This window comes from Hemiscyllium ocellatum, chromosome 13 (assembly GCF_020745735.1).
Source record: "Hemiscyllium ocellatum isolate sHemOce1 chromosome 13, sHemOce1.pat.X.cur, whole genome shotgun sequence".
NCBI lineage: Eukaryota > Metazoa > Chordata > Chondrichthyes > Orectolobiformes > Hemiscylliidae > Hemiscyllium > Hemiscyllium ocellatum.
In genome coordinates this window covers 79,215,217-79,232,054 of record NC_083413.1, presented here as the reverse complement: position 1 = coordinate 79,232,054, position 16,838 = coordinate 79,215,217, and the positions used below count along the sequence as shown (strand labels likewise).

At 45.2% G+C, this 16,838-nt stretch overlaps 1 protein-coding gene across 1 annotated transcript in view; it reads left to right on the top strand.

The window, feature by feature from the left end:
• Positions 1-16,838, top strand: part of dzip1l (DAZ interacting zinc finger protein 1-like) — a 217,452-nt gene that overhangs the window by 7,070 nt on the left and 193,544 nt on the right. The window contains exons 2-4 of the mRNA XM_060834975.1: positions 6,524-7,096; positions 11,780-11,864; positions 14,813-14,937. Of these exons, the coding sequence (XP_060690958.1) occupies positions 6,599-7,096; positions 11,780-11,864; positions 14,813-14,937 (708 nt within the window). The 5' untranslated portion in view covers positions 6,524-6,598. The remainder of the gene's footprint in view (positions 1-6,523; positions 7,097-11,779; positions 11,865-14,812; positions 14,938-16,838) is intronic.

The window sequence follows — 16,838 nt, the reverse complement described above, 5'->3', positions numbered from 1 at the left end:
CAGCCTATCATGTAGACACGTGTGCAATTTTAAAGCTGTGACAATTGAAATATAATAGAAAGTAAAAGATTTCACATTTGCCTAGTAACTTCTCATAATATCATGTTTTCCCTTTGGAAATCTCTTTATCATGTGGTTTGATGTCACAGACAATTTGGGTTTGAGACACACTGGGTGTGCGGAAGGTAAAGTCAAGAACTATCTTCAGGCTTCAACTTAATAGTAACACAATCTATTAGATATTAATTCTAAATATTCCTTTGTGTGATTATCACAGATATACCAGGCTCTGTTCTTACAGTTACAAAACATAAGCGTATCTCCTCTGTGTGTTCATATCCATGCATTTATATGAATCTTCCAGAATTCTAGTTAACTGTAGTGTAGTGTGGTGTACAGTGTAATGTAATCCAACTCTACCTACACTATGCTATTTACACTCAGTGATGTGCAGCTCTGTGACATCATCGGAAGGCTGCTCCGTGGAACAACAACTTCCACCTTGAGTAGCTTGTCACTAACTGCGGATACTTTCCAAAAATACCTGGGAATGATACTAACAAGGTACAAGCCCAGAAATGCTGGGAAAATTCCAGCTGAGACGAAGAGATTAGGCCCTTGTGATGTTTTCCTATGATAGCTGGGTCTAGTGTAGACCCTCCTCACCATTGCCCCCTTTGTTCAGACTGGTTAACTGAACTGAATTGAGTGAATGTTTTTATTGTCATGTGTACTGAGGCACAGTGAAAGGCTTTGCCTTGCGAGCAATACAGGCAGATCACAGAGTTAAGTAAATAATAGGTAAACAGCAGCAAAAACGAAAACACAACAGGCGAATGCTGAGAGTTTAAGAAAGATCAAAAGATCTGCATTTAACAAGTGAAATGAAAAGAAAACCTGGATGCTGAAGACAGAAATTGCTGGGAAACCTCAACAGGTCTGTTAGTTTCTGTGACGAGAAAATAGTGTTAAAGTTTTGGGTGCAGTGACCCTCTTACAGGCAAGCTGTTTTAACAAGCTGTTTTGAATTTGCGAAACAACAGAAAATATAAACTGTTGCAGCACAGCAATACTATTATCGGGGCTTTGATGATTGTCAGGAGTTATTCTGTAATTTCAGATTGCATGTACTTTCTTGCACAGTGCAGGAGACTGGCCAAGTGCCACCTTTAGGTTTGTCTTCTATAAAATAAATGACATCGTAAATTTATATGAGGAGTGTTAAGTAATTTTTATACGACAATGCGAGCAAAAGGCCTACAAAGCATTTTTGTAACCCCCTTCCCTGTATCCCATTCCCCGTGGGACTATAACTGACTTACATATCTGCCAGCCAATGCCACACACTCTCTTGCTTTCTTTCTCTCTCAGACTCTCTCCTCCTCATTCTTGGCACCTCTAGCCCTACTCTTGGCAGCTATCCCCTCTCGCAGCACCTTCTTTTCCCTCCCAACACCATCTCAATGTACCAAATATCTAGTCCTCTCTTTCCCTCTCTGTCTATCTTTCTCTCTGGTTCTCTGTGAATTTCTCTCATTCCCCCTTTCATTCTCTCTTTTCCTTGTCATTTCGGTAGGTGCAGGTTCTATGTAATATGGAAGAGCTCACGGTGCTGCTTGGTATTTGTCTGTACATGTACTGAGGATATCTGACTTGTTTACACTTGAGTGTCTGTGTTCAGATCTTTGCAGCAGTATAGGAAGTGACTTAACAGGTTTTCTGCTTCAAACGGCAGTTTCCCTTCTGGGCCTTGTGGAGTTCCATGAATCTCAAATGCACTTGATCGACCTGATATAGTATTTAACAGAGCAAAATGCTTCACGAAGGCCACTTTGGCACGGTGGCTCAGTGGTCAGCATTGCTGCCTCACAGCACCAGGGATCCAGGTTTGATTCCACCTTCAGACGAGTGTGCAACCTCCACATACACATTCTCCCCTTGTCTGCTGTGGTTTCCTGTCACAGTCCAAAGACGTGCAAGTAGTTGGATTGGCCACGCTTGCCTGTAGTAACAAGGGATGTGTAGGCTAGGTGGATTAATCATGGGTTAAGGGGATGGGGTGAGTGTGGTGGGATGCTGTTTGAAAGGTTGGTGTTGACTCGATGGGCTGAATGGCATGTTTCTACAATTCTATGAAGGGGAAGTTGATTTATCGTCAAAGATGTGAATTTCCAGGAAACTTCTGCTGTGGAGGGCGCAGCAATGTGGTTCAGGGAAAATGACTCCACATTCTGGGATGACCTGCCTATCCAGATTTTTATTGAGTCAACTCCCACATTCTGGACCACTATGTCCCTACAACTGAAGGATAGGGGACGGAAAAAGACGGATACTTAGTGCAGTGTGGAGTTTGTAGTAGTTGGGGCTGGGACCATTGAGATGTGGAGCCACTGGCAGATATGAGCAGAGCTTTCATTTGTTGTTGGACAGAGATACAGTGAAGCTTGACTGGCACAGGGCGGCATGTCATAGGATGATGTGGATGAAGGAATTTCGGAGGCGTTGCATGTCCGTATGATGGAGTGTGGGAGGCTGGTGAAGAGGGAAAGAGAGAGAAAGTACTCTTAGTTGGAGGGATTGGTAGGGGCTTTGGCGGTGGGTTTGGGGCCAGCTTGGGGAATGGGTGATGTACACATAGTATGGCTCAATACAGTCAATAGGGTAATTTAGCTTAGCATGGCTGAAAGAAAGCAGCTGGAGAGATTAGGATTGATTTAGTTGTGAATGAGAAAATATTCTGTCAGTTTAGATGAGCCACGAGCGTTGTCCACTGCATATGTAGGCATGTATGGATAATGGCTGAAAATGTGTTGCTGGAAAAGCGCAGCAGGTCAGGCAGCATCCAAGGAACAGGAGAATCGACGTTTCGGGCATAAGCCCTTCCAGCAACACATTTTCAGCTCTGATACTCCAGCATCTGCAGACCTCACTTTCTCCATGTATGGATAAGGTCATTATAGGCTGTAAGACGTAGGTGCAGAAGTAGGTCTTTCAGCTCATTGAGTGCATTGCAGTATTCAGTGAGATCATGGCCAATCTGATAATCCTCAGCTCCACTTCTCTGCCTTACTCCTGTAACCCTTGATGCATTTAAAATCTGTCTCAACCTAAATTATTCATAATGATGTAGTCTCAACAGCTCTCTGCGGTAATTAATTCCACAGATTCACAACCCTTTGAGAGAAGAAATTCCTCTGCATCTTTGTCTTAAATCTGAGACTAAGCCCTCTGACCCTTGACTCTTCCACAAGGGGAGACGGCCTCTCTACATCTACCCCATCAAGCCCCCTGAGAATCTTGTGTGTTTCAAGAAGGTCACCTCTCATTCTTCTAAACTCTAGCTATGAGTGTGGACTGGGGAGCTGTTTGTGCTTTGACATGCAGAGGAGTGTTGAGGATTGAGGAGGAGGTAGCTTGTCATTGAGGAGGCTGAGACTGTGCTCACTGCCCAGGAGATACCAGGAGGACTTCATTGTGAGGAGCCTAGAGATACCTTATTGTTGAAAGTGGTCTCTCTGGCCAGACGAGGAAGGTGCATCCAGAAGCTTATGGTATTCAGTGTTCAGAATATGAAAAGACAAAAGTATAGAATGACAGTGGGGACAGTGAACAAACTGTGACAGAGATGAGCTTTGAAGAACTGAGGTAAGGATGATGTTGAACAGATCAAGAGCAACATTTGAGTGAGCTTATCAGAGGAAACAAAGTGTGGGTACAATAGGAGAATCATAGAATAAAATCCCTACAGGACCAAAAAGGCCATTTGGCCCATCCTGTCTGTATCAAAGAGCAGCCCGTCCAACCAAGCTCCCAGCCCTATACCCATAACCCCACATTTCCCATGGCTAACACACCTAACCCTGGATATAATGGGACAGCCCACCTACCCTGCACGTCTTTGGACTGTGGGAGGAAACCCCATGCAGTCAAGTGGCAAATGTGCAAACTCCACACAGACTGTGAGCTGAGGCTGGAATCAAACCCAGGTCCCTGGCGCTGTGAGGTAAATGTGCTAACTGTTGAGCTACTTGCAGAATCTATGAATCATGTCCTTTTCCAGGTGAGGCTGATGATGAGGGATCAGCCATGAGCGTGGTATTCTGGAGGGTAGCCTAGCCAGTAAAACAAATCGTGCACATGCAAACCATTGAGAGCAATAACAGGGGTGAGGGGTGGTTGGTCTTCCCTTCTGGAATACATCGGCTTGTTGCCAGCTATGGCACAAGTGAGTCAGCAGAGAGAGTGCCTTTGTGATGACGTTACTGCCAACAGCAAAGATAGACTTCATGCAAAAGGTCTGTTACCATGCTGTATATCTCTCTGACTCTATAGTTGCAGAATGTGCCATTCAGAATAGAGAATTACCAACCACAGATTCCATAATGTGCTCTTTACTCACTGAATCTGTCTGGAGAGATCTGAAATCAGGGCATTTATTGTGCCTGTTCTGAAAACAAATGACTTGCATTTACATACCTTTCACAATCATTTTAAAGTGCTCTAAAAGCCAATTAAGTCTTGTTTTGATGTGTAGTGACTGCTGTAATGTGAGGAACCTGATGATCAGTTTGTACACAAGAAAATGCCCTATTTTAGTGATGCTAATCAGGGTATAGCATTGTTGAATTCTTTTTCCTGAGCTTCTGACACACTTGATCCAACTGCAACATGCCAACCTCTGTGAACAAGCACAATTTATTAAGCACAGTACAGTACAAGCTTTGGAGAAACCCTGAACACTCTTGCGAGGCGTGTCCAGGGCAGCTCTCTGAACAAAAGAAACAGTCCTTCCTTTATACAAAATCTTTACCTCACAGTTAGTAATGCCCACAAAACAACCCCCAGTTACTCCCTCACAGTCGCATGCCATTCAAGATACAATGCAGTGACCACCTCACCTCCAAGAACAATGCAATGCAAATCATTCCTTCATGGTCAAGTCTGTTGCAAATCATTGTTTTTTGTAACTGTAGGGGAGTAGTCAAATTCCAGCTCTAATATTCTTATTAATTTCTGAATAGGGGATGAAAATGTAAATAGTAGGAGATGACAATGTAAACTGGCTTCTGAGTAATGAGGAAATGGCCATGCAAATGGCATTGAATGCTAAGAGATGGGAATGAGATTTCCTTACAATCTACCTGCAAATCAGAGACATCCCACCCTAGCCTCAGGACATCCAGTTTCCTGCAGGTCAGCAGAGCAAGTTAACTCTAATATCACAGTATTGTCCAGGACAGCAAGGACAATTTCCTTGCTCTTCAAAATGGCACTACTGGATCTCTAGCATCCACTTGAGGCAGATAGGCCCGAAATTCAACTGTAAAGACAGCACCTCTTGCGATTCAATGTTCCCTCCTCTGAGTTGCTGTGGGATTGATGTACAAAACATCGCAAATGGGGGAGGCTGTGTAGTGCTGTATCTAATATTTGGTTGAAGTGGATTCTTTACACAGCAAACTTTTTATTTTCTGATAACTATTGGACCAGGAGTGTTCTGGTTGATCAAGAGGTCCACGTAATCCATGCAAAAACAGAATGCAGGGTTGTACAGATCATTGTTGTACTGTATTTACGGCATAAATTACTTAAATAATAAAACAACTTTGTCTCAAATAATACTTACTGGAAGTGAGCATTCACTCATAACCTCAACTGACTACTCGTGGTAGGATGTGGTATTTGAGGATAAATTACCAAAAAAAACCCTAACAAGATTGATAATGTAACTGTGAGCTTTTAGTGAAGCAACAAATCCCATTGCAAAACATTATCATTCAATCTTGCGTAGACATTGTGCTGATGAGTATGTAGTTATCAATACAAATGGAGTGAGTAAATCCCGACAGAGTATAATTATTTCAGGGCAGCTGGTTAGCTCAGTTGGCTAGATGGCAAGCATGCGGTGTGCATTTCAATGCCTGTTCAGCTGAATTAAACTCGGGAATTGCTTACGTGTCCCGTTGAAGACTCAACACATAAACAATGCTTTAGGAATTCACAAATCATCAAAGATACAATCTGCAGACAATGTCTTCAGGCTAAAACTTAAACCCAGAACCAAGTTAATTAGAGTAAAAATGATTGTACACAACAACATCTCAACAGTAACCTGGGTATGGGTCAATGTTTTTTTGTGGTCATTCAATTGAACAACAAGTATATTTACACTGAGGTAAATAAAGTAAAAATAACTATAATTGTTGGACAAATATGAGAATAAACTTTGCAGTGTTTGTGGCACATAATGTTTGCCGGTTTGTTGAGTGTTGGTTTATAAGATGCTGTTGGTTAAAACTAAGTTCACTGTACACTATTTGTAATGGGAGAATGGGAGGGAAGAAGGGATGGGGAGAAACAAAAGATGCCTTGAATATTTCTTTGGTTAACTGAGGGGGTTGAGTTGGTGTATAGGGTCTGCTCGGGGGAAGGGAGGGTTCAGGATTAATTCTGTGTGGACACTGCTGTTTGAAACAAAAATTGGCTCCTCTGACTGTGTGTCGTTTTCTCCCCCCTCTTGTAGCCTTTTCTCAGCAACGTTTATTATCCCCCGCAATTTCACTGGGAGAGACCGCAGCGTTGCCGAGTGGCGGAGTTCATGATAGCACCGCAGGGCGTGTACACAGGAACCGGGATGGGCTTTGGAGCATTGTCGCTGGGCACTGCTTTCAAATTCCGGTCAAGGCACGAAGGTGTGGACTGGAGGCGATTCAGCGCCATCGATGTGGACAGGGTGGCCAGAGAACTGGACGTTGCCACCCTCCAGGAGAACATCATGAGTGTGACCTTTTGCAACCTGGACTCCGAGAGGTGCCAGTGGTGCCAGAACGCTGTGGACCCGGTCCTGCTGAAGGTGTTCAAGCTGGCCCAGCTGAACACAGAGTATTTGCTGCACTCTCAGGAGCTCTTCACCAGCAGCATCCAGGCACTGGAGGAGCAGCTGCAGACTCTGACTGAAGAACTGGAGAAGAGCAAGCAGGAAATGGTCAAGCAGGCAGAGGAGCTGAAGGCTGTGAAGGAGGAAAGCCGACGGCGGAAGAAGATGATCACGACTCTTCAGCTCCTTGTACAGGCAGGAGCCAATAACTATCACAAGGTATCTCTACCTCAGCGCCAACTGCGAAGGGTGGGTTTGATTGTATGTGCACTAGAGAAAGAAGGTTGGAAAACTGTTTAATCACGATACCCATCCACCATCCTTTGAATTCCATCCCCATGAGCTAATTAGCATCACATAATCAAAGCTTGTGAGCATCTCATAATGTACATAGTAACAGAAAGGAGGTGCAGTGCTTTATAACAGTCTTCTGTTCTTTGGATGCCAAGATGGCAGCCAGCTGAAAACCACTGTCATGTAACATGCAGAAACTTGTCTCTAGATTGTTTGAGGAAGAAATGGAGGCCATTTCTGCTTGGAGAAGGAAGGTTAGCTGAGTTGGTGGGGTGGCTGGTTTGCTGATGCTAAGTGACACCAGTAGGGTGGCATGGTGGCTCAGTGGTTAGCACAGCTGCCTCACAGCATCAGGGACCCAGGTTCGGTTCTAGTGACTGTCTGTGTGGAGTTTGCACGTTCTCCCTTGTCTGATATGGGGTGAAGAAGGCATTTGGCACACTTGCCTTCATTGATCAGAACGTTGAGTACAGGAGTTGGGACATCATGTTACAGTTGTATAAGACATTGGTGAGGCCACTTGTGGAGTACTGTGTGCAATTCTGGTTGGCTTGCTATAGGAAGGATTTTATTAAACTGTAAAGGGGACAGAGAAGATGTTACCAAGACTGGAAGGTTTGATTTATAAGGAGAGGTTCTGAATTGGCTGGGGCTTTTTCCCTTGAGCATTGGAGGCTGAAGGGTGACCTTATAGAACTTTATAAAATCATGAGGAGCATTGATAACTTGAGTAGCTAAAGTCTTTTTCCTAGGAAAGGGGAGTCCAAAACTTTAGGGCATAGGTTTAAGGTAAGAGGGAAAAGATTTAAAAGAGACCTGAGGGACAACTTTTTCATAGAGGGTGGTGTGTGTATTGGAAGAGCCCCCAGAGGAAGTGGTAGAGGTGGATACAGTTGCAGGGATTGTAACAAGATCAGCTAGGTGGACCTCATAGAATATGATTTCCCTGAATGGGGCTATTAATCTGGTCCAATCAGGGAGCTGTGGCTGACAGAGAAAAACGGGAGTGTCAGGATTTGAGGTTCCTCATTTCCCTGAAAACTGGCTGAACGTTAGGGTTTGGTGCCTGGCTTTGCCATTCCTCTCCCCTGTAAAATTGCTGTTTCTCTGTATACAGCTGTAAATGTTAACTGTTTTGTAAACTGTGAGTTGTTTAATAAAATAAAAACAAACAGGAGTGTCAGGGAAGGAGGGCTCTGCAGCAAATAGGACTCTACTAATCCCAGCTGCTTTGCCTCTCAATGTCCACCTCTCTGAACCACCATTTTGTACCATCATAGGGAATTCCCAGATCAGGGAATTTATGGTCAGTTGTCAATACCTCGGAATATCAAGATGCTGAGTGAGGCCGGCGATTGTAGTGGTGTGAGTGCAGAACACGTCTGTTGCAAACACTGGCCCAAGTCCGCCAGTGTCTGGATCGTGGAGAGCGGATGTAGGACCCAAAATGCACATGGGGTCCCCGAGGAATTCCCGATGCACCGACTCTGGGAATTGTCTGAGGAGCTTTAATTTCTGATGGGACATTCCCCGGGTCTGACTGAAAAAGTCTTTGATTCTCAGCTAAGGTTCGAGACTTCAGACAAGACTGTGGTACTCACCTGGACAGCTGCCCAAGAAATGTTAGAAAACTCTGAGTCTGTCTTCTGGTTCACAACTGAATCACTGGTCCACTGCTGTTTGTCATGTATGTGAATGATTTGGATGTGAAAACAGGAGGAATGGTTCGTAAGTTTGCAGATGACACCAAAATAAGTGACGTAGTGGATAGTGAAGAAGGTCATCTCAGTGTATGAGGGGACCTTGATCAGATGGACTGATAACTGAGGAGTGACAGACGGAGTTTAATTTAGATAAATGTGAGGTGTTGCATTTTAGTAAGGCAAATCAGGGCAGGACTTATACAATTAATGGGAAGGTCCTGGGGAGTGTTGCTGAACAAATTGATCTTGGGGTGCAGGTTCATAGTTCTTGAAGATGGAGTTGCAGGTAAATAGGGTAATTAAGAAGGTGTTTGGTATACTTGCCTTTATTGATCAGTGCATTGAGTATAGGAGTTGGGAGGTCATGTTGTGGCTGTACAGGACATTGTTTAGGCCACTTTTGGAATACTGCTTTATATTCTGGACTCCCTGCTCTATGAAAGATGTTGTTAAGTTTGAAAGGGTTCAGAAAAGATTTACAAGTATGTTGCCAGAGTTGGAGGATTTGAGCTATAGGGAGAGGCTGAATAGACTGGGGCTGTTTTCCCTGGAGCGTGGGAAGGTGAGGGGTGACCTTATAGAGGTTTATCAAATCACATGGGGCATGGATGGAATAAATGGACAAAGTCTTTTTTCCTAAGGTAGGAGAGTCCAAAACTAGGAAGCATAAGGTTTAGGGTGAGAGGGGAAAGATTTAAAAGAGATCTAAGTGGTAACTTTTTCACGCAGAGGGTGCTGTGTGTATGGAATGAGCTGCCAGAGGAAGTGGTGAAGGCTGGTACAATTACAACATTTAAAAGGCATCTGGATGGGTATATGAATAAGAAGGGTTTAGAGGGATATGGGGGCCAAGTGCTGTCAAATGAGACTAGATTTATTTATGATATCTGGTTGGCATAGAGAGCTGGGTGGAAGGGTCTGTTTCCATGTAGTACAACTCTATGACTCTAACTCTCTCCCCCACCCCCCCAACTACCACAGTGGGCAATAACCTTACCTTATGGCAGTGAGTGTCATTGAAAAGGGATCTGTCCCCCTAAACTGTAAGGCTTTCTGTATAATGTGGAATTATTCAACGTGGGTAGTGTGTTTATGTGATCAGTGTCAGACACAGGGGTCACGGGGTTATTTGGAAGATTTGGACCAATAAAAAAACAGGGATATCCTTCTTGTTGTAAGGCATGTAATTAAGGGCAATTAGTTCATTCAAACATCCATGAGTTAATTCTGTCAATGTGCAAGTATTGCTGGAAGAATATGGCACAGTAAAGCTCTTTGCCTGAGCACTTTTCAGGATACATCGCAGGAATGTAAAAGGAAAATAACATTTATTCTGTCTTATCAAGTCTGAGTTCACCGTGATGAAGGGAAGTTCTAAAAGATGTGAATCAAATTATTTAACCAAATTAACCCTTGAAGGCACAAGGTGGGTTTCTAAAAATAAGTTCAGATCCCAGTGTTCTCACATGAAGTGAGTTGAAGCAATCTCAGTCCAACTCTTAAGGCTGCATTTTCCCTATTGAATGGCTAACTCCAGTTGGGACACTTCCTGACATCTGGATCAGTGGTGCTGGAAGAGCACAGCAGTTCAGGCAGCATCCAACGAGCAGCGAAATCGACGTTTTGGGCAAAAGCCCTTCATCATCTGCAGTCATTGTTTTTACCGCATTTCCTGCCATGGCAGACCCACCTTCATATTCTGCCACAGGGATTGCATTCTGCCAGGAGGCAGTTTGGAGGTGGATCAGTATTGGGATGGCTGGTTATAAAATCTGCCTTGATTCTTTGAGACTTCACTCTAGTTTTCTGAAGGGCTGTTGTGCCCTCTAGCTGTTCCCCCTGCGCACACTCCCCATGTAATCTCAGACTTTCCATGTCCCCATTATGCCACCTCCCACCTCAGTGTCCCTGCATGCTACCACTCACTCGCATGATTTTCCATATCAGTTCTCATCCCCACAGCCTGTCACCCAGCATCCAATAGGCAGACATCAGGAGTCATGTGGAGATGAAAAAAAATTCCAAGCTATCAACGCATGTTTTAAAAAAAAGCCTCACTTTCATGAAACGCTTTCGAACATTTTAAATTCCCTCGAATGATTGATCAGTTATAAAGAACGATTGCATTCTATAATCCCATCGAAGACATCATCCTTTAATATCCTCTTAAAACTGTCAATTAAAATGTGAACAGACATTTGAAACTCTCTCGAGCATTCATAATAAGCTAAACTGTTAATGAACAATTCTTGTGGAAATGTCAACACTGAAGTTTATTGAAACTGCAGGAACAGGCAGTTTTTCTCTAAGCCACATCACATGCATCCAATGGTATTTGTTCTTTCATCCAGCGTTTCTTTTCATTTGTAAAGGGTCGGGGATGTAATTAACTTAGCATCATGACAGTTAAACTCAGACCCTATTCACCATTCAAGAGCATTCATGTCTCTGTAAATGTATGACTCCGACACTGTGGTTCAAGGCCTTTGGAACTCCAAAAAGGGGTCTGTTTATTTGTGGCTGAACTGATTTGCATTACACACTCCACAGATGATGTCCCCTGTTCCACTGTGTGTATGCACCTACAGGAACTAGATCACTCCAGCTTGTCACAACGTTGGTATTCGTACTTGGGAAGTGTATGAAATAGCTGGCTCAAGAATGAGCTACTTTGTACATCCTCTTGTGAGACTGAGATACATCGGTGAGCATACGGAAAACAGTGCATTGATGTACAGGAGCTGAGCATATTTGACTCGCACTGTGTGTTAATAATGGAAAGTTCACCACTGCAATTATCTGTCTTGTGATTGTTGAAACATGTCAGGTAAAGTCTGCTTGTTTCATTGGGTTGGGGGTTACTCACCCTTTTTCTGCCATTAATTTTGTTTTCTTTTCCTTACAGTGCCAGTTTTGTGACAAGGCATTCCTGAACTACTCCTTCCTCCAGGGACATGTTGAGCGTCGGCATCCAGAGATTACTGAGGCTGGTAAGAGAGAGAGAGATCCTTCTCACCTTTCCACTCAGGACCTGAAACCAGAAAGGAATGTGCTGGAAGCTGCGGAACCTCACTTAGAGACAGGCCCTTTGGCCCAAACTGGTCCCTGCCAACCAAAATGTCCGTCCATGCTAACCCTATTTCCCTGCACTTGGCCCATATCCTTCTAAACCTTTCCTATCCATTTATTTGTCTAAGTACCTTTTAAGTGTTGTTAATGTATCCGCCTCAACCACTTCAGCTGGCAGCTCATTCCACGTGTGTACCACCCTCTGTGTAAAAATGTTGCCCCTTAGTGTCCCTTTTATATTTTCTCCTCTAACCTTAAACTGATGCCCTTTAGATCATGATTCCCCAACCTTGAGAAAAAGACTGAGTGCATTCACCCTACCCATGCCTCTTATGATGTTATAGACCTCTATAAGGACCCCCCCTCAGTCTCCTACGCTCTAAAGAAAAAAGTCCTAGCTTGACCAACCTCCCCCTATAATTCAGATTATTGATTCCTGGTAACATCCTTGTAAATTTCTTCGGCACTCTTTCCAGTTTAATAACATTCTTCCTATAGTAAGGTGACCAAAACTGAACACAGTACTTCAAGGGCAGCCTCACCAACGTCCTGTAGCACTATTACATAACTTCCCAATTGCTATACTCAATGCCCTGACTTATAGCGCTATTGGCCAGCGAACGTTTCGGGAGCTGTCTTTAGCATTCTCAGTTAGAATCCTCTCGAGCAGGAGTAGACCATTTGGCCCATCAAGCCCATTCCACCGTTCAACAGATCATGGATAATCCTCTAACACATCGCCACACTCCCTCCTGCTTGCTCCCCATAGCCATTGACATCTTTAGCTTTGAGAACTCTATTTAACTCTTTCTTAAGCATATCCAGTAATTAGCCCTCTTGAACCTAGACCCTGGAAACATGGAGCAAGAGTAGGCCATTCGGCCCTTCCAGCCTGCTCTGCCATTCGGTACGACCATAGCTATCGTAGTGCCAATTTCCCTCTTTCTGTCCATGCCCCTTGATCCCCTCGATATTTAAACAAGTGTAAACTCTTTCTCAAGTCTATTCAGTGACTTGGCCTCCTCTGCATTCTACGCCTGTATAGAGTTGCACAGGTTGACCACACTTTGAGTGAAGACATTTTTTTTTCTCATCTCGGTCCCAAGTAAGCTGCCACTCTGACCTTTGGTTCTAAAGTTCCCAACCAGGGAATGCATTCTCCCTGCATCTAGTCTTGTTAGAATTCTATTCATTTCAGTCAGATCCTCTTTAATCCTTCTTAATTCTGGTGAAGCCAGGCCAACTCAAAACAATCTGTCCTCTGTGGTAGTGAATAACCTTCTGTGGTAGAGAATTCCACAGGTTCACACCCTCTGAGTGAAGAACATTCTGATTTAATTTGATTTGATTTATACTTCTGTACTAACTGTGTCTGAATACATGTGACACTAATAAATCAGATCGAATTCTCCTCATCTCAGTTCAAAATGGCCGACTCGGTACCTCGAGACCGTGACAGTGTTCTTGTTTGAGTTTTAAGCATCTGTATTTTGTTTTTAAATCAACTTGTTCGGGCATGTTGTGACTCATCACCACACCCTGACGTGGATTTAGAACCTGGGCCTCCTGTCCCAGAGGTATGGCCACCACGAGAGCCTATTCTGCACTTTGTTCCTGCTTATTATTTCCATAACTGATTTGGCTTGTTGCTACACCTTTCCACAGCTCTCTCACCCTTTCCTTAGTTGGTTCTTAAAGTGTTGGGAAGTATGTATTTACCTACCTCAGTAAGAGGCAACACCAGACTATGGAACTGGAGTCCTCTCAGGGAGGGGCTCAGGGCCCCTTCCATGAAATGCACTGGTGAACTAGTTGAAATCCTTATGCCACCTACAATCTTTTAGGTTAATTTAATTACCTGCAGCTTGCATTTACCTAGCACCTTTACTGTACCCTTTTGTCTTACTCAAGTATTACATCTTCTCTTGTGACCCCAGGATTCTGGCTTCCTGAATAATTATGCTCTTCTCTTCTGCACTGTCACTCACACTTCTCTCTCTCTCTCTTCCCCCGCCTCATTGCCTCCCCTCCCCTCCTCTCTCTCTAGCCTCATTCTGCCTCCAGCTGGTCTTCAGCCCCTTTCCACTTCTGACATTTGTTATTTTTTTTAGATTAGATTAGATTTACAGTGTGGAAACAGGCCCTTCGGCCCAACAAGTCCACACCGACCCGCCGAAGCGCAACCCACCCATACCCCTACATTTACCCCTACCTAACACTACGGGCAATTTAGCATGCCCAATTCACCTGACCCGCACATCTTTGGACTGTGGGAGGAAACCGGAGCACCCGGAGGAAACCCACGCAGACACGGGGAGAACGTGCAAACTCCACACAGTCAGTCGCCTGAGTCGGGAATTGAACCCGGGTCTCAGGCGCTGTGAGGCAGCAGTGCTAACCACTGTGCCACCGTGCTGCCCATGACCAAGTCTAGCTTACCTGGACTTTCTCTAGATTCTGCTCCCCATCCCCTTGCCAAGTCTCTGCCTTCAGCGTCTCCCCCCACCTCTTGGCCCCTCCTCGCTTCTGCCACGTGTCAAGCCCTTCTGCCCACTTCCAGCCCCTCCCATTCCCTCCTACCCTGTTACCCACCACCTGGCCAGTTTCCCATCTCCAGCTCCTTCCTCTCACCTCCTGCCGTTCCTCACTTCCAGGCCTATTTCCCCAACCTCTCAACCTCCCAAATATCAACATCCCCCTCCGCCATCACCGGTCCGTCCCTGTTCACCTTCCCCTCCCAACGCGATTTAGTCAGAGCAATGACTGGAAACTCTTGTGAAGGCAGACCTGCTGGTATGTGGGTGTGATGTGGCCTCTGAGATTGTCTCGCTTCACCCTCAACTCAGCCTTTGTTGTGCTTCTCTTTCAGAGAGGAAGAAGAAGCACCGGACGGAGCAGATTGAGGATGAGATCAGGGAGCTCCGGGAGCGGCTGCAGATCAGCCAATCACAGCTCCGGCTCGAGAGGGAGGCTGATTCTCTCCGCCGTGGCCAGGTCAGCGGTTAGCAGCCTCACACTCATCGCACTGACACAAGACCCTCTATAATAGTAACTTGCAGAGTCAGCTAAACCTGCCCATACACTTGGACTTACTCTTCTGTTGAATGTGGGCGTCATTGGCTGGGCCAGCATTTATTGCCCGTTCCCCGTTACCCTTGAGGAAGTGGCGGTGAGCTGCCTCTTTGACCCACCACAGTGCACTTGCTGTAGTTTGACCCACAATGCCATTAGGGAGGGAATTCCGAGATAATGACCCAGTGACAGTGGAGGAACAGCCATATATTTCCGAGTCAGGAGTGGTGAGGGGCTTGGAGGGGAACTTGCAGGTGCTGGTTTTCCCATGTATCTATCGCCCTTGTCCTTCTAGATGGAAGTGGTTGTGGGTTTGGAAAGTGCTGTCTGAGGATCTTTGGTGAATGTCTGCAGTGCATCTTGAAGATAGTAAACACTGCTGAGTGTCGGTGGGTGGGGGGGAGTGAATGTTTGCGGATGTGGCCTCAATGACGAGGCTGCTTTGTCTTGGATGCTGTCAAGCTTCATGAGTGTTTTTGGAGTTGCACCCATCCAGGCAAGTGGGGACTATTCCATCACACTCTTGACTTGTGCCTTTGGACAGGCCTTGGGGAGTCAGGAAGTGAGTTACCTGCTGCACAATTCCTCTAACCTGCTCTTGTGACCACTGTGTTCATGTGGTGAGTCCAGTTGAGTTTCTGGTCAATGGTAGCCTCCAGGGTGGGAGTTTCAGTGATAGTAACACCATTGAATGTCAAGAGCGGCGATGAGATTGTCTCTTATTGGTGATGGTCATTGTCTGGTATTCGGGTGGCATGAATGTTACTTGCCACTTGTCAGCCCAAGCCTGGATATTGTCCCGATCTTGTTGTATTTGAGCATAGATTGCTTCGGGACCTGAAGAGTTGCAAATGGTGCTGAGCACTGTGCAATTATTGGCAAACCTCCCCACTTCTGACTTCATGATGGAGCGAAGGTCATCGATGAAGCGGCTGAGGACACTTCCCTGAGGGACTCCTGCAGAGACGTCCTGGAGCTGAGATGACTGACCTCCAACAACCACAGCCATCTTCCTATGTGCTAGGGATGAGTCCTCCTAGTGGAGAGTTTGCCCCCTGATACTGATTGATTCCAGTTTTGTGAGGGCTCCTTGCTGCCACACTCAGTTGAATGCAGCCTTGATGTCAATGGCCATCACTCTTACTTCACCTGCAGAACTCATCTCCTTAGTCCATGTTTGACCCAAGGCTGTAATGAGGTCAGGAGCTGAGTGACCCTGGTGGAACCCAAACTGGGCGTCACTGAGCAGGTTAGTGCTGAACAGGTGCTGCTCGATAGTACTGTTGGGGACACCTTCCATCACTTTACTGATGGTCGAGAGTAGACTGATGGGGCGGTAATTGGCCGAATTGGGTTTGACCTGCTTTTTGTGTACACAGTATACCTGGGCAATTTTGCACATTGTCAGGTAGATATAAATAATCTGGACCACAAGTCTTGCACACTGTTACTGGAATGTTCTGGTAGTATTCAGTGTCTTCAGCCGTTTCTTGATGTCACTTAGAGCAGTATTCCCTCTGGGCTGTGTAACTGCACAGCTGCACAACTGATCCAAGATTATTCCAAGATCCTGTGCATGCCGAGTGGTGTGATCCGTGTGCCGTGCATTGACTTCCGGTTTCGGAAGTTGCTGGTGCACACGGATATCTGACGTCTGCACACCGATTAAAACATGAGAGAGACTATTGATCTCGAGTGAATTGAATTGGCTGAAGACTGGGCTGTGTTATGCTAGGCACCACTGGAGGAGGCCAAGATGGATCATCTACTCGGCACTTCTGGCTGAAGATTGCTGTGAATCCTTCAGCCTTGTCTTTTGCAGT